Here is a 21,840-nt window from a genome sequence, read left to right as displayed (position 1 = left end):
TTGCATTAGCCTGATTATGATTAAAAAACACATATAATTAAACACGCGTTTGCGATTTAAATCAGAACACGATTTAAATCAATATCGATTCCATATTATATTAGCAGAAAAGCTTAAAACTACCACTTTTTCACACGCTATTTCACATGCTAGTTAAATACTTCGATGCTTAAAATCGTTAGGGAGAAATGGAATACCGGTGTGTATTTTTCCTTTAAAGTGCCGAATCCTGGAATCTGACTGGCTGACACCCCTCTGAAGTGGTTCCATAAAATCTGGTATACGGAAAAGAAAGCGTTGATAAATACAAGTGTCTTTTAATACACTCTTTGCTGTGCTCTTGAGGATCCTTGTGATATTTTAAGCTCTAGTTGAATGATAAGTGTCGCATTTTAAATCATTTTCGTAGTTAGAAATTATGAAACGCCCTGTTAAAAGCAAGGAAGTTTTTATGCCCGTTGAAGTAAAACAAAATGCCTGACAAAGTATGGCTTGGACAGATTCCAAGTGCTTGTACAAATGTGCTAAAGAAATTATACTTTGAGTATACAGCTTGTCTAAAGTCATCCATTATTAATACTATTAGTAATATCTTCAGTAAAGGCTTTGATGCATAAATATTTATGATAAAGGTAGGCTGTGTACTTTTGTCCAACTGAGCAATCTTGCTTTCATAAAATATACCAACATTTTAATGACTGATGATTAACATGCTGTAATACACAGTTCAAAATTAAAGGCTCAAATGCTGTACATGAGAGGTTAAGCTCCCCCTGGCGGTTTTACAAGGCGACGCCGGATAGTTAACCACGTGACACCACGTTAACTGCGTCATACCGCGTGATACTGTGACACGCCCACCGGGGTATGCCGCGAAATACCTCACGCATTTTGAATGGCTGCATCTGTACATTAATCTGTTCCTGGTCATAAGAAGCATATGCCTATGGGAAGTATTGATTAAAGCTTCAGCTGCAGACAGGACTCCAAAGCACCTCTTAGACAAAGCCCTTGGCTTTGGTTATAAGTTAAAGCCAAAAACAAAATAAAGGTTATTAAACTTACAAGACAGGTGAAATATACATAGCAAAATGTTTTTTCTTCTAACAGTGCCAATATGTGAAGGTATTTGAAAGCGTAAGTCACCAGGTGCCAGACAAACTCTTACACAGCTAACAACAAGAAGTACTGTATAAACACCCTACTTTATGTCATCCTAGGCAATAAGGAAAGAATTGTGCAGCTCTGAAAAAAAGGGCTGTTTTCATTCCAAATTACAGGATTAAAAAAAACTGTGATTTGAAATACTAAATATAAGGCAGCCTAATATTAATGGAAGCAAAGCAGAAAACATATATATAGCATATAAATATACAGTACATGTTCTACTGGCTTAGTCAACAGCAGCAGCTCAGGTCCACTAGTCAGTTACAGTTATTTCTATGTCCTTCTTCCTCTCTCCCACTTCTAAAGCACAATTTTTCACCCTCACCCCTGAGTGGCAGAATAAACTATCACAGAAATAAAACTGCTTCGTCCCTAACCAGAGTTTGGTGCCTGATGAAGATTCATTTTAGAGGCACCTGCAACCACTAAACCACATCTTTCAATAACACTTACTGTATTGGACTAATATTATTATATAATGTATAGATATAAAATGTAAAATACTAATTGTACTTATTCACAGTAAGCACGGAATGGGTATCTATGAGGATTTTCTGTATGCACACACTCAGACAACTGTTTTACTAGTTAAAAGTTTGAATAGCATTTTTATCCTGCGGATCCAGTTTGCACTAATTTTATTGTTATTTTATTAATTTATTTTAACTTACTTTACTTGCATGATAAATCCTTTATATTTACAATTAAAGTAAAGTTTCTGTTTTGGATGTTCGCTGGCTAAGTAGGTCTACTAAGCAAATAATAAGCAAAGATAAAGAAGAGCTATCTTTCGAAGTGCACGCCTTTAACAATGAGCACTGGAACAAAGTAACAGTAACAAACTGATTTAACAATTGGAAGCTGTTTGCTTTTTTGCAGAAACAAAAAGAGTCTTACGAAAGACAATCACTTCATAGCACAAACGGTGTTTAAATGAAACGATTTGTTAGCTGCATTCTTCTCATAGACTTTCCAAAGTAATTATCTGGCAATACAGAAGTTACTTGTTTAACAAAGCAAAACTGTTTAATAAAGTAAACTTTAACTTGTTTAATAAAGTAAAAGGACAGTTTTAAAAAACCTAAAACTTTCTACAGATTACATACAAATTCATGTTTTGGTAAGAGATCCTGAAAACTAAAACCAGGTATTGACTGTTATCCCACACACACATACAGAAACTTTCCTAGAGAGAAAAGTCAATACTATATAAGGGTCTTCATGATCTCCAGATATGGAAAAACAATTTCACAGCTTTTATAGTAAAAAAAATACATTGCATTTCCAACACTGTTATTAAAAGATACTAAACACAGTCAAATATACTCTCAAAAATAAGTGTCAATTCAACACTAAAATGAAAAATCAATTTAAAAAAGATCTAGAGAAACAAACAAAATCAGATTATAGCAGATTTTATAATATCCAGCACCAGTTTAGATCACATTTTCAAACCCCTGGCCACTATTCTTTATATTATTGAAAAAGTAGCATTGTCTCAATCGATAAAATGAATTGAAGAGACAAAAGTAAATTGTAGCTGATAGCATGACACTATAGTGGAGGCTAGCCTTCACTGAGATTCTATGAAATTGCACACTGCCATCAGTACTTCAAAAGGTTTCTTAAACAGTTTGGCCTCCATTAAGCTTTTATCAATGCCGTTTTTCAATTCTATCATATTCAAAACTTCTTATATTTGTCATTCATATTTATTCTCATTGATTTATTCTCAACCTATGTGATCTAAAAAAGTTTTTACTTTCTGGTAATTTCAGTAATGATGGTAATCTAGGGGTGATTGCAGAGGCATCTGTCTTTCCTTTAAAATGCAGTAATTTAACAGCAAAAGAGACACTGCATTTTTGAAAGCAGAATAGGGCTATGCCATCACCCAGTACTCAGTAGAAGCCTTCAAGGATGACTACATAAATTATGTCAAATCGGTATAATATAAATGCACTTCCTAATTCACTTTTAGTACAAAACATTTTCTCACGCATTGGAACATTCTCTTGTCAGAAAGAAAAATTCAAGGTAACAAATCTTTTTTTTAAAGAAACACTTAGTTTAAAGTGATGGTTTCAGGAGCTTCACAGATGTACTGTACTTTGTTAATTTTTCTTTAATATTATTGATTTGACTTTTTTCAACAATGAAGGTATATTTTAGAAACGTTCTTTAAAAAAAACATTCTTGACTGTTACAAATAACACAGAAAATGTTTTACCTCAGCAACGGGTGGAAAATGACCGTAATATTTCTTGCTCCTGGTTTGCAAACAAACTTTGTCTCTCCTCCTTCAATTAGGTTGTCATCAGCCCCTCCTAAAAACACAGTTAAAAGGTACAGCTTAGAACATACGATATATACAACTTCAAGAAAAAAACTGAATTAATCAAAAAATCTCTAGCATTCTAATGTATGAATATAACTTCTAAGCATTTCTTTTCTACATAAATTAATTTTAAATATGCATTCTTTAAATCCATTTCAAAAGCATAAAAGCCTTAAATCTACAGTACAGTAAAGCACAAAAATCCAATAAACATTTAGGAATACCCCCTCAGTAGTACTGGCAAGACATACCCCCTCTTTTACCAGGTTTTCAATAATTAAATAAATATAGTTCCTTGAATTACCCCAGAAATTAAAGGCACTAAGTATTAAATTTAAGATTCCGGAGACCCAGATTTATTACATGTTAGAATAGCATAAATTAGTTTTAGAAAATGACAATTACTTTATTTTGGTTTGTATTCTTCCTTTGCTGTACATTTTATACCAGAAATAATATTCTAAATTCCCATCGTAGAACTTCAAAAATCTCTTAATCGAACCATAAGAAGAACATGACACATATCATTGATAGGTTTTCCAACAAATTGTTTTGTTTTCTAAGCAGAAATGTTATCTCCAAAAAAAAAAACAAGAAATTACAAAAGTTTTATTTAGAAGCGTTTGGGTCTCATAACTTAAAAACTGTCCAGGCTCTCCCTGAATTAAAATGTAAACAAATTTTTTTTTATGGCCCACCATTGCCACTCAGCTTGTAAGAAGTCATTTCCAGACGCTGTTGTCAATGTTAATGACCTCAACTGATGAACAAACCTGGCCAGTCGAAATCATTACAAAGACAGTCCTGCCCCTATAGTTTGTGCAAGTGAACCTGACACAAACTGGGTTAATAAGGAAATCATTGGTGTATAAATCACTGAGGCATAAAGTAGAAAATCAACTGTCGGACGTCTGTTTTCCTTATTACCTCAAGTCATCCTGAACTAATCAATATAATTGACAGAGAATGAATTCCACACTGTCAATAAAGGTTCCCAAAATGGCAAACTATGCACGCCTTGGTGCACCAATGAATATAAATAAAGATACTAGCACTCTGGCATTTCTACCATCTCGGTAGCAATGTTAATTTACTGTATATTATCCTGTAGCCTTATTACCAAGTTTGAAAAACTAACCATGTTATGTCTCAATGAATGAGCCTCTGCTACATTAAACAACAGTATCATACCTATTGTTTAAATGCTACTTAGAGAAGTGTACTAAAAGACAGGAATTCCATGGACTGGCTGAACTACAGAACATGGAATTCAGAACACAGTGAAGCAAAATGTGTTTAAAACAAACACATAAATCAAAGTGCAAACCTGTAAAATATCCAAGTTCTGACTTTTTCATAACTCCAAGTTATGATTTTTTAAATGAAATATTAGGCACCCAAACTGGATAAAGTGGAATAAACACTTCAGCAGCGCCAACTGCATAACCTCAAACTAATAATGGGATATCACAGCCGTTTTCTCATTAAAGTTGTTGTCAAAGGCAGTTTTAAGGGCAACATGTTTATAACCTTTTTCAAAAAACAGGTCAGTAGTATTTTCAACATTGTGGTAGGATACAATATTTTGAGGCGTTAAATGAAAATATTGTTATTAATACTAATTGCAGATTACTCATAATGTAAAGGTACTTCATGAATTCTGCATTTAGGCCTCACACTATCGTTTGAAACAGTTGTTTTACTTCAGTCTTTTGGCTTGATAGTAAATCCACTGTCTTCTTCTCAGTAATACAGCTTTTCCTGCAGAGCTAATAGGATTCCATATATTAACCTGGTCTTTTCATTCCCATCCTTTGGAGACATGTTCTAATAATTGTACAAAGATTTAATTTCCATGCAATCTCCTCCCTTGGTAATGCTAAGGGAAAATAATACAGGAAATTCTTAAAATAACTCAGTCTGGAGGCAGCAGAGATTGCCACAAAATATCTACCTACCTAATTAGTACATCAAACAGAAGCCAGTTTGATTTCAATCTGTGCAAAGCTTGTAATCCTTATGAATGATCATTGTTTCTCATCAGTGATTAGTGTGATGTGTCCAACCATAACAACTACGAAAGGGACATATTCTCCACGTACAAATGTTTTTCTTTTCTTGACAACAAAATAAACACGTACAGTACACGATTAGACATACTGTACAGTACCATTGCATCAGTTTCAAAACCTGTTGTCATTTCTTCCGATTTAACTAAGGGAAGGTTTGGTTTGACTGTGTTGAGTTATACTGTATCATGGTGAAAAGCAAGAGTTCCACTGAGAACCTGTCTTCCTTGTGATTTTTTTTCTTTTACAGTTTCCTCTAACACAGAATAGATGACGCAGAATAAAATCAGGGACAAGGTGATTCTTCTTAATCAACTCTTGCTGTAGGCCTGGACTTTCTAATGATCATTATGTCGCTTTTGCATCATAATTGTTGACTTTGGTGAACACTCCATCATGTAACACACTGACATATTACTGAGTACTTCAAAGAACAGCCTTCTTGGCGAAAGAAAATTATGAATCCTTAGTCCATATACGAAACCTTGGTACAGTAAATGGTTTACTGTACTCTGATTTCTGTGCCTTTTTTTAGCCCTCACGTTTAAAAGAACTGGGCAATCAGCACGTCTCTTATCCCAGATTTTCACATGGCCCTCATGTCTTATCATTCAAAAAGCTGTCTGAAGGATGCTAGCAAAGAGGGAAATGTAGACTCCATTACAGCGGGCAGAAGATGCAAAGAAGTAAAAGAGGTTAAATGCTTGTAAACCAAAACCGCTCACATTTTAAAAAGCAAGTTACAGATTTACACTGGAAGTCAAAAAGGTTGATTTTCAATGGAAGATTTATATAATGCTGACATTCAGCGTTTATTTTTCATACTCAACTCCCTGTAATAAACGCATGAAATAAGAAAAGTGCAGAGGGGTACAGGCACAATCAGTTTCTACAACCTTTTTGTTTCAACAAGCAATACAATACATATTTTCACAAGATTGCACAGCAAAAACTGTTAACATGCTTGGGCAAGTATTCCTACAATAAGTCACTATCGGTGCATATCCTCCGTTGACTTCTATTCCAACGTGCAAACGATTCTGAAGCACTGGATGAGCTGTCAGCAACTATCGTGTGTGAAGATATACAGTATATAACACCTTTAAACTGGAAAGAAAACTTTTTTTTCTCAATCTCATCTCTAACCTTTTTTTCACATTGAAAAAAAATGTTGTATTGGGGGAAAAAAAAGTGGCTTCTATAAAACCATTTTTATTTTGTGGATGAAATTCACTTTTGTGGAAACTGATTTCTTGCTGCTGAGTGGAAACAGAGCCTACACATCCAATTTTCTCATCTTGTTCCTGCCGTTCTTCTCTGCCAATTCAATTAAGACTCAATTACGACTTAAAAACAATACAGCGTGCTCACTGGCTGTGTTCAAATTAGAAACTCTAGCTCCCTGCACTAATTCTGCAAGCACTCAAAGTACCTTAAACTTTAATACAAAGCACCTCTTCTCCTGAGAACACAGCTGACATTTGAGAGGAAGTGTATCTACTGTATGGAGCAATGAAGTTCAAACGCTGATAACAAGCATGGTAATTGAAAACTCAAGAGGATATTGGTCTAATCAAGAAAACAGTCAAAGCTTTAATCACATGCCTCCACTATGAACGGGGATTTGAAAATCCTGTTATTCAACAAGATGACCCTAATATTGTGATTAATCAAAGTCCCAAGAACCTGTTTTTAATTAAGAAGAAGGAAAAAAAAATGCTTTTCTCCGTGAAACAGGTTTCACAAAGAAAACAAAACTCGAAATTATTTTCCAAGTTCCACAGGTATATAAGCCATGGAAAGCCAAATATGAAAAATTAAGCATTCGTAAAAAATACATGTTTAGAATTCAACTACCCTGTTAGTCTGAGACTCAGTCTCATTTATTGGCTCAAAATACAGATAGTAATTCTCTCACAGTTTAAGGTAATAGCACACAATAGCTTCATTTTCTTAGTTTTGATGTTGAAGAAGTCTACATGTCTAAAATAATTACAATATGCATATAGAAAACATAAGTGTTTTAGTATATATATTAGAACATAAACCAAAATTATTTTTTATTGAAATTCACTTAAAGCCTTTGTTTAAAACTCCTGTCACAATGACACAAAAATGAAGTCACACTGAACATGAAAGTAAACACAGTAGCCTCTATATACGCATTTACACATACACATGACAATAACCATTTAGGGATACACAACAAAAAATCACCGTTTTACTTCAATAGCTTCCTGAGTGCATAATTGTATTTACATTTTAAATAGTGACCATAAAGGTTATAGAACAGTTACATGTAATAGTAAGTCATCTGATTTTATAATAATGCCAGATGCTCAGTTTGTTTGGTATTTCTGTTTAGTTAAAATTGCCAAAATAAGCTGAAAATCTGTATGAATAAATATGAAAAAAATGTGATTTTATTAATTAAATAACACTAAAAGATACATGTTGACCTGCCTGATTAATTAACAGTGGTTGGAGGACTGGCTGAAAGAATGAAATCGCCATTTTCTCTGGGCCAAAGATTAGCTGAGGTAGGAGCAGAGAAAGTGATGGAGTCTTTTTAGTCACCAATAAATGACATTTTGGCCTTGAAAGAAATTACAGCAGAAAACGGTTGGGAACTCTTCAGCAGGCATTCTACTTATTGCCGTGATGTGCAAGCTGACCAATGGGTCAGTGCACGTGTGAAGATGTGAGGAAAAAAATCTCCTTCCGCACAAGAGCACACTTGGTGCAGATTCAGGGTAAACTTAATGATCAGCTGCTTCTCGTGACCTGAATCTGACAGAACAACGTGCCAGTACTTTAAACAGGGGACAACTATGACTTCTTGGCTCTAGCAGTATAGAACATCCCTCAGCAGTCCATCCAAAGGCTGATTAGATCTAAAAGACAATGGTACGGAGTCTGTGCAATTAATGTGCAAGGAGGACAGACCCTACATTAAAAATATGCTTTCATTACATTAGAAACTTATCGCAACTTATCCAAATATTTGATTAATTCCATTAGACCTGGGTACTGCCTCGCTTTTGTATATCAGTATATGTAAGAACACTATACAGTATCAGGGCATATAATACAGTAGGTGTTTCTTGTCTCAAAATGAACAAACTCAGGAAAATATATTTAAGGCCGTCATTCCATTTACCAAAAATCCGTTCTGTGCATTAATTTTTAAATAATATATGTTTGGGAAAATCACGAGGTTTTTAAACTGTTTGCTTTTTTTTCTGTTTTAATATATTCCACAATATATACACCAATATCCAAAGTTAAAATAATCTGAAAAATGTTAAATAATGTTAAAATAATATCCTAGTCCACTGGGAATATGAATGCAGTCAAACCTCGGTATTCACGAGGATTAGATACCTTGAATAGCGATTTCACGGATGCAGGATGTAATACCTTATGGGGAAAAGACTGTAGGTACTGTGGCTGATGAAACAAGCATTTCCTTAGTCATATTTTTGTTATAACTATTTCAGAAATGGTGTTAGCATTTACTGGTGGGGTTTTTTAATGAAAATGAATACTGAAAATATAAAGTAGTATTTTCCCCCTTTAGTTCATGTTACATGTGCAAACATATGAATTAGATCACGGTTATGGCATTTTAGCTTACCCTATATTAGAGATGGTTTTTTTTAGCAGAGTGCATTTTCTTTACTTTTCACATTCTGTTTTTATTCCTTTTATAAAAAGCAACACCACCCTACTGTAATAAAGATTATTAAGCATAGAAATTACAGACAAGAAAGTAAATTATGTGTACTCTCTTCCACTCCCACTCAACCAGCTCACCCTCCTCCTCCTGTGGTTTAGCTACTTCTCTTTCTTCTAATTTATTTTGTATTCTTTTCCACAAAACAAGCAAGAACTAAGAGTGTGCTAACTTAGGGGACCATGGATGTCGTTTGTTTGTTATTTAACGTTTCTTTCATTTCTCAGCACAACACACGCATACAGACATTACTAAGCACACCTAATGCATAACCCATGATGCACTTCTATAGTACATAAACTTGCCGACTCTTCGTTAAACCTAAGATGTGCCTTTACTACAGAAACCAATACAGGTTAGGCGAAGTAGATCCTCAAGATGAAGATGCACAACAAGGGTGCCCTCATTTTGCCCTACTGCGCAACACGAGATTGACCACGGAAAACGTGGTCACTAAAAACTTTGTGGACATAGGCAAAATCGCGAATGCAGAACTCAGTATTAAGGTTTTACTACATAAAGTAACTCAGATGATAGCCAATATTTAAATTAACCCTGCTAATATTCATTCCTTTTTGAAATATTTTAAGAATTTTCAATGTAGCAAATTAAGCTCACATCAACTATCTGTTTTTTCCCCCCAAATAATCAAATCAAGACATATACATGAAAAATATTTAATTCCCAAGGATATTCCTGCTTTTTAAATTCCCAAAGAAAGTGAATGGCAGAAGCACATTTTAAACAAAAGGAAGGCGCTAAAATTTGTTTACTAATACCCGCCACTGTTTCTTTTACAAAGCATTTACTATCGTGGTCTTCAGACAGCTACTGCAGAGTGACTTCATCATCATTATTCATTACCATGAAGCACAATCGCATTTTCAGTCAAAGCTCATAAAGAGTCCACACTACACGGTAACCTATTGAAACTTTCTGACATGAAATCCAGAACAAAACAGTCAATGTTACTGGAGCTGCGCTGTACACAGAAAGCAAGCCGTCCACTGATTGGCAAAAATCAGCAGGCACTTCATATGGACAATCTGCAGCCAGCCTAAATAAGAGTGAACACCACAGCAAGAGTGTGGACAGCAAGAGCTGTGGTCGACATCAATTCTTAAAACTCCGTTCTACATGGCACAAACTGTCTTGCAGTCATACCGCCAAATGAAATGGGTTGAGTGCAGTTTGCAAGGAAAAGGGAAGAAAACCGTCTCTGTAGCAGTGGATAATCCCAGATTATCTTGACTCCTGCATTATTTTTACAGGGATACCACACTGGGAAATGATCAGCCCGTAAATATGTTCCACCTATTATACAGGCAAATCCTCAACAAATAATTTAGCTAGGGGGTGATTTTGTGAAATTGCATTAAGCACACTTTTTTTTAATTTGGCGTGCAGGTTTGTAATACATTCAGTTTCAGACACTTGTATTTGATATGTGACCTGGCATAGCAATGATGCAAGGATTACCAGGGATACAGGCATGCTCCCTGGAATGCAGATGAAATTACTTGATCAATAATAATAAAGATGATGATGATGAGAGAAGAATAAGGAATCATAAAAAATCTGGGTAGATATACAGTACAGTGTATCAATGTTTTTAAGGATTGTTAGGAAACAATTTTTATTGTTTTCAGTTCACTTGTGTGCTTCTCTTCCATGAGGTCAAGAAGAACTCCCCAGGAAATTCTGTTTGTTTATCCTTAGAAAACAAAAGTAGAGTCATTTTAAGAGTTAACCAGTCAGTATGCCTGTTCCCGAGTATTTTCTTCTGAAAAACATGAAGGTCGACAGGTTAGTGAAATTGTCATAATGAGAAAGGGGGGAACAAAACAAAGCTGCTGGAAGCCCAGGGAGAGAGCTGATGAACGACAGCTTCCAACACTAATAAGTTCAGGTACATTTAATAATTCATGAATTCAGGCCTGTTAGAACTCCTGCACTGTCTGCTCATCTGATTGGCTCATAATGAGCTCCTCATGTTATTAAAATGAATTAGGACTATATCCATTTTGGTCAGGGGAAGTGAACTGAGAAAAATGTGATGACTCAGGTAACCCATACTTGAAAATGAAGATAGTCATTTCCAGATGCATTAATAATTTAAGTGCTACGTGTTACACCAGGAATCCTTAGTAGCTCCAAGTAAACTCAAAGTCTTACATTCCTGAAACCTTCAATCAGTGAGTTTAAAATATCTTGCTTTACTCCATCATATGAAGGAAAATCTTGGAAACTACTCTTAACTGCAAGAAATGGTTTTGCTTTAGAACTATCAATCAAAAAAGACTAAAAACACAACCCATGGCATTTCATCCATTATTTCAATAGCTGTGCTTTAGATCTTTATCTAAAGATGTCACTTAAGAACCCAAGAAAGGTTCCTAATTTTAAACAAACTGCCTCAAAAAACATCAGTCTGAAGTGTAATGGTTCTAAACTGTCTGTATCAGAGGAAAAGAGGCCATCAGGCCCATCGAGCCTGATTGACAGTAAGTTGCCAACTAATTCAAGGATCTCATTCACCCATTTCTTGAAAGAAGGTTGGTATCAGTTTCAACGACATGGCTGTGCAGCTTGTTCCATACTTCTACAATCCTTTGGGTAAAGAAGTGCCTCCTGCTCTCAGTTTAAAAATCATTTCCATCATTTCCGCCCTCTGTTCATGGTTCGTGTTCATTCAGAAGAAATCCTCTGGGTCAGCTTTGTCATTGCCCTAGTGTTCTTCGAGCAGGTCACCTTGTGATCTTTCCTGCTCGAGAGCAAAAAGGAGGAGATCCTTTAGTCTGTTGGTATAGGACGTTCCCTTAACCAAAAAGTAAAGTGCTGTGTGATCTCTGAAGGATCACTATTTCCATAATTTTCCACTCCTGCCTAAAACACAGTGTGATTTTACGGGGTGTCTTCTCTCCACCAGAAGCCAGGACCAGAAGAATTTTCCTACAGCAGACCCAAAAGACTTGGAACCATTGAAGCTGATATGCATGGAGTAAGACCAGAATAAATATCTAGGAGTCTGTTGCTATCAAGATCATGAACTTCTGCATCAACCCCATACGGGAAATCTGAATCAATCCTTTTGACATGAGTCTCCTTCACAATCACACTCCTACAGGGGTCACAAATAGACTGAGATCAGCCTGTGCCAACAAGACTGTCTTTCAAGACAACCCAGTCCCTAACTAAACCAAAGTATGAAAAAAAAGTCTGGTAAATTGATCTACAATTAGGACAGAATCAAAATTCATATAATTTACAGACAATCTCATAGTGCAGATGGCTTTCTTAGGCCTGCTACATGAGGCAGGGTTGTCTGAGAAGACATACTTTTCAACACTGTCTAAAGAGTATGGAATATTTGCTTTTCACGAGCTTTAGACAACCCGGTCCTCAGGCAGATGTGCATAACTGTGTTAAATGACGTAAAAATTAACCTGCTGAAAACATCCTATACAGTATATACAAGTACACAGATTTGTAGCATTGGATGTGGTAACGACGACAATCAGGACATGCACAGGACATGTATACAGGAGTCACAAATAATAAGCTTTTCTAGCTACAGGATTTATGTAATTCAAACACATTATTACAAAAACAAAATACTTGTATGTTCTACAGTGACAACCTTCAGACAACCTAGACCTCAGGTAAATTTGCATTAATGTGTCATATGAGGTAAAAATAAACCTGCTGGAATAATGCTATATATATATATGTAATTGGTATGAGAAACCTTTGCTTTTTATAGAGAATAATTCCATGTTTTCATGCCTCTAGACTGGTCATCAAGGATAACTGTTCAAAATACCCTATGGTAGTTACCCTATCCTGCAGTTCATTAGTAATACATCTACCTGAATGCTGTGTATCATGTAAAAAAAAAAACATACCCAGAGGTACTTAAATTTACTTTTAGAGAACTTGGGTTTTGTGCTTCTGCCACTTTGATGTCCCCATATCTGCATTTAACAATGCTTACTGAGTATGGACTTCAGATTCAACCTGTCACACATTCTAGTCTTCACTCATTACGGCTTGCTTGTGTGGCACTTTCTGATTGGCTGCTTGAAAATTGGAGTGTACTATGTAAGTGTCCAATTGCACATTTCATTTTTTTATATGAGAGAAGTGATTCTATCACACAGCTTTTATTTGCCTTTGATTTAATCATATAAAACATCCAGCATTTTCTAACAGCTTTAACCACTAAAGGGCCATGGGTGAGTTAGACCTCTACCCAGTAAGCAACGGGTGCAAGGCAGGATACACCCCAGACAGGACGAAAGTCTGTTGTAAGGCACTCATAGACACAGATACAAACACACACTCCGCCAGGGCTGTTATTTCCAGAAGCCAATTAATTTCACTTCCGTTCATACCAACAGCATCCTCCAAATAGCACCAATATTTACCAAAATAAAGAAATAAACACTCACGTACAGACAAATGAAATCTAAATGCAACAGACTCTGTGACTGATTTAACATTCTAGAAAAATCCCCTGGACACCCAGCTATACAGACAACAAGTGGGCAAGTGCTTATTAAAAGAATACAGATGGGCTCCATTTGATTTTCTTTCCCTATACTCTGGGTACCTAGAGAATAGCTTGGTACTCTTATTAGCTGAATAAAACAAGGGAAGCTAATATTCCTCTTCTCACCTGTTCACGACAACTTGGCACAGCTACGGAGTGATATGGCATCATTTCATATACTGTACATGGCTGCCATAACATTTCAAACAAGCTACCCGTTGACAAAGACAGTTGACTAGAAATTATGTGAAATATTTTACAATCAGAGAGATATATATATGCTCCCAGTGAAGAACATTATAAAATGCCCAACAAACCTCGATGGAATATTCAATAAAGGAAAGATCCAAATCTTAAACAGCTAACATTCTGTGTTGGTAAATATTACCAAACACAGTCTATTTTTTTATTAGAAATCTTTCTGCTATTGAATGTGTTACATTTAGAATATCTTATTGCATTACTGCCAAACCAAAGAAAAGATATCACAAATCGGAACCTCCTTTTACCTCTACGCTACATCCATTCATTTGTGGTGCTCAGTGATTCTCCTTTTCAGGAGCAGACTTTGCAAGGCCTATCAAAAAGAAGACATACAATTCCACCCAGCTTCTTTTGAGAGAGTAGGAAATTTACAAAAAGTACTCAAAACTTTTCTCTTAATTAGTCAGATTCATACACCATTAAGGATAAGGAATGTATCTTCTAAAGATTTAGAACACTCTGGTGTCTTCGTCATATGATAGCTGTTCTTTAAAAGTCTTGCGTAGGTGACAAGTCACAAAGTCTTACTTTTCAATATCTTAATAAAACATAGACCATAAAGAAAACATTCAAGTCCAATCAAACTTATACAGGAAAACTGGCCCAGAACAATCTGTTCACTGACAGTATCAGTGACTAAATCAACATGCTGATGTTATATAATGCACATAGCTCATCTTTCATCTTTTAAAAACTGGGGGAAAAAAAATGGTGATAAGAATACAAGATGAATCCAATAAACTACCAATATGAAACATCATATAAATTGCTGTAAATTGTTTTCTTTTTTATTTTAGGGGCCCTTACATTACTTGTATGGTACAAGCATATCTGAGTTAGGATTAGGAAGTGAGAGATATTTACAGTATGCTTGGAAGTAAAAACAAATTGTTTTAGAAATGCAGTTTTCATTGTTTTGGGGTTTTAAAACCATCTGCATTACATCTGATGATATCCTGAAAAGGACTGTGTGTCTGACATGAAACCATTCTGGAAATGATTTAGTTTCATCGCCATATGTTTCACAAAGAACAAAAACAACTATGGCACAGGTGGATTAGCAGGGGTTAATATATTGTGATTAGACCCCATGTGGAGCTGTCCTGTCCCATCAAAAGCCAACTGATGAGCTGTGATCCTGCCAAGCTAAGAGCTGTGATTTTCATCCACTTTACTAATCAGAGAGAGCAGATTAAAGGTAAATATGGCATTGACAAGAGAGATGACAGCTCTTAGCTGATTGAAATTAGTAAAGGTTGTACAATATTCACTTTCCAAGTTCCAAGACAGCAATTAAGAGTCTGGAATTTAAGCCATCCTTGAGCAATCATTATAACAATGTTTAGAGAGAGACAATTATACTGACCTCATAAAAAAATCCAAGCATTTTTTTAAAATACACAGTTGTTAACCATTTGTATAGTGGCTATCAAAACCATTCACTCCCCTTGGACTTTGTCACATTTACAACACAATAATATGAAATCATAAGGTATTTGAGTGGGATTTTTTGCCATTGATCGACTCAAAACACTGTCTAATGTCAAAGTGAAAACATCTTCTACAGATCATCCTAAATTAATTATGTACAGTAGTGCACTGCTATACTTGGGTACTTTCAGAAGATAAAAACATGCAGTCTCAGTGGCTTACATAACAGTCATTTGCAAATAAAACACTGTTTAGACAGTTTGCTGACTGAAGTATGACCTAAAAGAGACCACCATATTGTGCCTTAAAGTTCTCTCTCTCACCAAGAACCTGAAATAATTCGGTAAAGTAAACAATTGGCGTTGGTATGAATGTGTGCCCTACACTGGGGTCCCATCCTGGGTGTACCCTTCTTGTGCCCACTGCTTGCCAGGTTAAGTTCCGACTTCCCCCGTGACTCTGAACTGGAAGAAGTGATAAGAAAATGGATGGGTGTTACATACAGTATCATTCAGACTGCAATTGTCTGCACAACATGAAGGATAGAAGGTATATTTTGATTTTATTTAAATCACGTATTCTGACAAGACAGTTCAGAAAACAAATTACCTTCACTACCAACACAAAAATGTTAAAGAATCTTAAGTAAAAATTCATTAATACGTACTAGTACGTTTTAGAAAAGCAAAGGTTTTCATAATTACTAATTATGGGAATCTAACTGATCATGAGTTTGAGTTTATCATGACAGATTCAGATACAGTTTGCAGTAAATGATAGAATTAATGTCTTCTTTTTATCATTTTTATCAAAGAATGACAAAGCATTTTTTGAGAAATGCATGATTAAGAGTCTGTGTGTGTACAAGGGCGGCCTCTGCATAGATGTGAAGATCACAGGTTAACTGGTTTTAATCGTAATGCAACCACAACAATGCCACAGCTTAATGAAAGAGAGATGGAAAGCACTCTGGGAATGACACAGACAGAAATGCAGCAGTGAGAGGTCAATGGGGCACCTGGGTTTCGTCCGCTTACCATCTCTTGACTTCAGCAACCGCTTGAAACAAACAGGCAGAAAACGTTACCAACTCAGACATGGTCCGATTCATGTAACAACCCAGTGATAAGATCATCAAATCTGAGGGACTGCTTAAATCATTTAGAAAAGTTCGGCGTCATAAGAAAGATCCATAAGCCCAGTAACAATCATCATAACATCACGTACAGTACATAGGGCTTGAATGCCCTGCATAACCGATAAACATGTTATTTCAAAATGTTTTATCACAAATATATTTTGAATGTTGAAATGATGAGGCAGTAGAATAAAAACATCACTGTAGGTTAATATATTCAGTCAAAGTGGAGTTGGTTTTCAGTATACACTAATATTCCTTGATTTTACAAAACAAGCAGTCCTAACATGAAGGTTATATGCATTATGCAACACTGCAGGAAAAACAAATAACAGTTCAGAATACAATAACATAGCGTGGCCTTGTGCATCAAGCAGAAGGCAAACAGACACATTCAAATAGTGCACAAGTGCTATTAATACGAGACAGTTTCACTGCACTGGGATGCTGTGATTAAACTGCCTAAGGCAGGAGGTTCAGGGGTGATCAAACAAGTAATGAAAAAATATATCAAACTTACAAAAAGTGTCTGTCTAATTAGTGCTCTCGTGCAAGGAAAAAATCTTGTTACAACTATTGTAAACGACTATTGCCTTCAATTGTAAATGACTATAGACTATTGACTACTGAAGAATCCAGATACAATGGGTAACACTTGGCTTTTGTCAACATTTCCTCCTCTCAGGAGCTTCAAAGCAAGGAGATGTTTCCTGAGGTGAAGGGCTCAAAGGTAATCAAAGCAACTGTTAAGTTTACCATGGTTTACCTTAATTAAGTTCTAGGTAAATGATTAAATATCAACCAACTGTCCAGGAAAACAGCATAAAAAGAAAGAAAAGAGAGAAAGAGAAGACAGAAGAACACTGACAGAGACAAAGGAAGATAGAAGGACACAGCTCCTTGTCTAGATCTTCCGGAGAGTCCAGACTGGAGATAAGTATTTGACACTTGTTAAGAAAGCTTGCTATTCTGATGTTTTTAGGAAACTCTGATTTCCTGTATAGCGAATCCTTCTGTTAAAAACAGCCTCTCTTGGTTCGTGGGTGTATTTTTAGAATAGAGAGATTCCCGTTCACATGTAGCATCCAAGTTTACAGAGAGAAAATTTTAACCGGTTGTATTCTGTTTGTTTTAGAATGTAGCTTCCTCCCATTTCAGCCTTTGTAAGTATCATATAAGAGTTGGTTGGGTTGACAAGATATAGGTCTCTAAAATGGCTTGTAAATTTGTAAAAAGTCTTACATGTATGTTGTACATTTATACTGTAAAGGAACAAGTAATAGGTTTATTCCATGCTGGAAAAAAGAAGAAAGAAAACACGACGTTTCGGCCGTGGAGCCTTCTTCAGGTGTGAGAAAGACAGGGCAGTAAGCAAAGGCTTACTGTACATCATGAGTGCTGGGTTAATTACGCTAGGTTTCTTCCCTGGCTCCTTTTGATGGACAGGTAAATCTTCATTCAAACAACAGGTGAGTCAAGGTCTGTTATCCAACAAACAGGTAGGACTAATACAATAAAAAACAATATTCAATACAGATAAAATAAAAGACTTAAAGTCCTTTCTTTTCATATTTTCTAGAATGACAAAGATGAAACTCTTAATTAAAAATAAATCTGAGGGACTAAAATATCTCATCAGAGGTCATGCAAAGATATTAAAATGAGCATCTGTGATGAAGGGCTGTTGAATATGTCAGAAAATTGTATTTCATGAACAGTAACAAGTAGTACTATTAAGTGTAGCTATACTAAATATGTGTTTGCGAGCTTGTTCGCTTGTTCTTGTTATGCCCAACAAATATGAATCAGAGAAACAACCATCCCATCCACCAGATAAGAAGAAAAAAGGTCAATTACTGTACTGAAAAAATCTCACTGAAATATACAATAAACTTCTGTACTTCTGTACAGATACTTCTGTAAAGTATCCTACTTTAAGACTTAATCACTTGCTTCAACATAAATATGGTATCATTCAGATTTGTCATTCATTTACAATTCTGATAAATACAAAATCTGTTGTATAATTTCGTTCAACAATAATCTAATATCTAGAATAACAGAATTATCCTGTTACCACACGGTGGAACTTAAAATCACATAAGAACACTTATCAATCTGTAATGATAAAAATGTTTAAGAGTCAAAGATTACTGCACTTTCAGAATTATTCTATTCCCTTTCTTGTGCAATGGGATATTTGGCAGCAAACAAAACCCCACAAACCACAGAGGTAGCACTGTTGGTTTTTAATAAATATTAAATTAATCTCTCTCCCAACAATTCTCTTCAACACATGACATTCTATACACCGAGATATGCCTGACTCATTTGTAGGCTGAATAAAACAGCAGTTAAAATGAACTTAACTGAAGTTTCTTCCGAGAATAAACGGCCTTACAAATCCACACCCCGGAGACTTAGTGGCATCCCACTTATTTAATTTACTCAAAATGAGTTGTTTGGGGACTAAAAAAACAGTGAGAATAAGCATTAACAGGCAACATGAGTTCAAGTTTATTGTCATTATACTCATATACAGGTGTATGGTATAACGAAATGCTATTTAGTTAGCTCTCAGACGATAAGTAGTACAAAAAAACAACAATACAATTGTATAATAAAAGAAAGACAGAGACAACAGGCAGTGTGCAAAACGACAAAAGGCAACAGGTAATGTGCAAAACAACATCAGATGTGCAAAAACATGCATCAACAGAATGAAATAAAAGGATAGAAAATTATGGGGAGTGAGCTTTTTGACATGTGAGCTAGAGGTAGATTTCAATGTGAATTTGAGTTTTTGGTAAGAAAGAAGGCACTGTGAGGTTTAGATCATAGGTGAGAGAGGCTGGGAGTTTAATAGTTTGATAGTGCGGGGGTAAAAACTCTCTCTGAGTCTGGTAGTCCGGGCCCGAATGCTCCGGTACCATTATCCAGATGGTAGAGGGTCATACAGTCTGTAGCTGGGGTGTGTGGGGTCTTTGATGATGCTTAGAGCTTTCCTCAAGCACCGTCTGTCATAAATGTCCTGTATAGATGGGAGGGCAACCCCAATGATGGACTGGGCAGTTTTCACCACCCGCTGTAGGGCTTTGCGGTCAGCAATACTGCAGTTGCCGTACCACACTGTGATGCAACCTGTCAGTGTGCTTTCTGTAGTGCATCTGTAAAAGTTAGTGAGGATCTGGGGACATATCTTAGCCTTCTTCAACATGACTGAAGAAGACTGTCATTCCTTAATTAAAAGCGTTCGTAACTATATAATCCTAAGTAACAAAACAATGAATTGCCTATTTTTGTAATATTCAAGGATCTCAATATAAAATTTTATTCTGAATAATACTGCAATTCATATTTTGCTTTCCTCAGAGGAACCTAGATACTTTAACTTGACATTATATACACACAGATTGGCTGTTTTTTTAGGCTGAATAGAACTTTGCAAAAGCTCTGTACACTACTAATGTTCCCTTATATTAACAGCGCACAAAGCTTGGGTATGGTATTAGATGATTATGCAAAACAAAACCCGAAGTGTAAGCACAGATTAGAAGCTTCAATGATCACTTCCACGGTGTGTTTTCTTTTGAAAAGTCACTCATGCAGTGTGCCCACCTGTATTCTGATTAGTCTTCTATAAATAATCTGAACAATCTTAGTTTTATTTGACAAAAACAAATTATGAATATATTAAAATTGCAAGAAAACAATTTTAACTACAATGGCTCTTAAAGCATGTGCCAGCCATGCTGATATTCATAAACACCGTGTGAGATCCTATATTGGAAATATTTCTCATGTCAATCTTTCTTACATACCTCAATGACAGACACTTTGGCAGCTTTTATGAGAATAACACTTCCTCTAAATCAATGACAGACAATTGTTGGTTTTTTTTTTTACATAGTACGTTTCTCTCCCCCCTATCCCCACCACCTACCCAGTCAATCTTCTCTACCTAGCACATCATTTTGAATCTACCTAGAAAAGAATTCCACACACACCCACAACACAATCAAGAGCAGACAGATGCCATAACACTGAGTTCTTCCAATGTTTTTTAAAGGCTACAGGATTCCTGCACACGATCAAAAGAATGGTACTTGATTGGTGTCAGTCTTAAAGGTCGAATGAAATCAAGAATTGCACCTTCCCCTGCATGTCCTTCATACATGACAACCTTTAAAAGTCAATTTTACTCTGACTGGGCACATTCACGTTGCCTCCATAGACATTATTCATACCCCCGATGAAACAGAAACAAGAGCATCATATAACAGAGTTAGACTGGAATATGTGTCTTGCTTACAACAATTCTTAAACATGTTGCAATGCTGTACTGAATGTACTGTATTCCGAATAGTGTAATGGCACTGCACAGACCAAAGTCATTTTTAAAAATAATACTTAATTACACTTGAATTCCAGTAACATTAGGATCCCATTTATTCATACTGTACCACTAAGCTTTACTTGTACCATACACAACAAAAACAAATCCTACAAAAACATTTTGTTCTTAAGAGGTGTGATGGAGTCCTCCATAGAGGACACTGAGAATTTCCTGTTTTCCTCGGGTACAAAAGGAGGTGTCAAACAGAAGACGTGCAGGGGTCGCATGCACCGTGGTTATGTCACTGACGTTCATGACATGAAGGCTGTCTAGTAAAGAATCCACAAAAAGCTGAATCATTAAGAAATGTAAGGGTCCTGGAATAGAGGTTATCATGCTAGGAGAAGGACAAAAGTATATCTTGCCATTATGGGTTGTGAGACAAATGATTTGAGAGGTAGGTGTAAATTCCAAAGGCAACAGCCGGAGATCTCTAACACAATGTGACATCTTCACAATACAGTATAAAGTGTCGAAAACTAGCATTCACTGTCGTCTGAAAGAATGGGCCATTCATAGCCAGGGTGCAGGGAAGAAGCCAGCTTTAAGGGCAAACTACAAAAAGAAGAGACTGCAATTTGCCAGACTACAGTACCTCTCACTGACAACCGGGACCATGTCTAATGATGAAACTATAACCAAAATTTTTGGACATATTCATCAGCATTATTATTGTTGTTGTAGTAAAAAAGGTGAAGCTCACATTGAGAAAATGCTTATGCCCAATATGAAATAGAGTGAGTGAGAAT

The 21,840-nt window shown here is 35.9% G+C and overlaps 1 protein-coding gene across 2 annotated transcripts in view; it reads right to left on the bottom strand.

The window, feature by feature from the left end:
• Positions 1-21,840, bottom strand: part of exoc4 (exocyst complex component 4) — a 217,901-nt gene that overhangs the window by 128,305 nt on the left and 67,756 nt on the right. For both annotated transcript variants that reach the window (XM_088923436.1, XM_088923437.1), the window contains exon 10: positions 3,398-3,494. In XM_088923436.1, the coding sequence (XP_088779562.1) occupies positions 3,398-3,494 (97 nt within the window). The remainder of the gene's footprint in view (positions 1-3,397; positions 3,495-21,840) is intronic.

The sequence above is a fragment of the Atractosteus spatula genome, chromosome 8 (genome assembly GCF_055471065.1).
Source record: "Atractosteus spatula isolate fAtrSpa1 chromosome 8, fAtrSpa1.hap1, whole genome shotgun sequence".
Taxonomy (NCBI): domain Eukaryota; kingdom Metazoa; phylum Chordata; class Actinopteri; order Semionotiformes; family Lepisosteidae; genus Atractosteus; species Atractosteus spatula.
The sequence above is the reverse complement of the archived record's forward strand: the minus strand, read 5'-3'. Positions and strand labels throughout refer to the sequence as shown.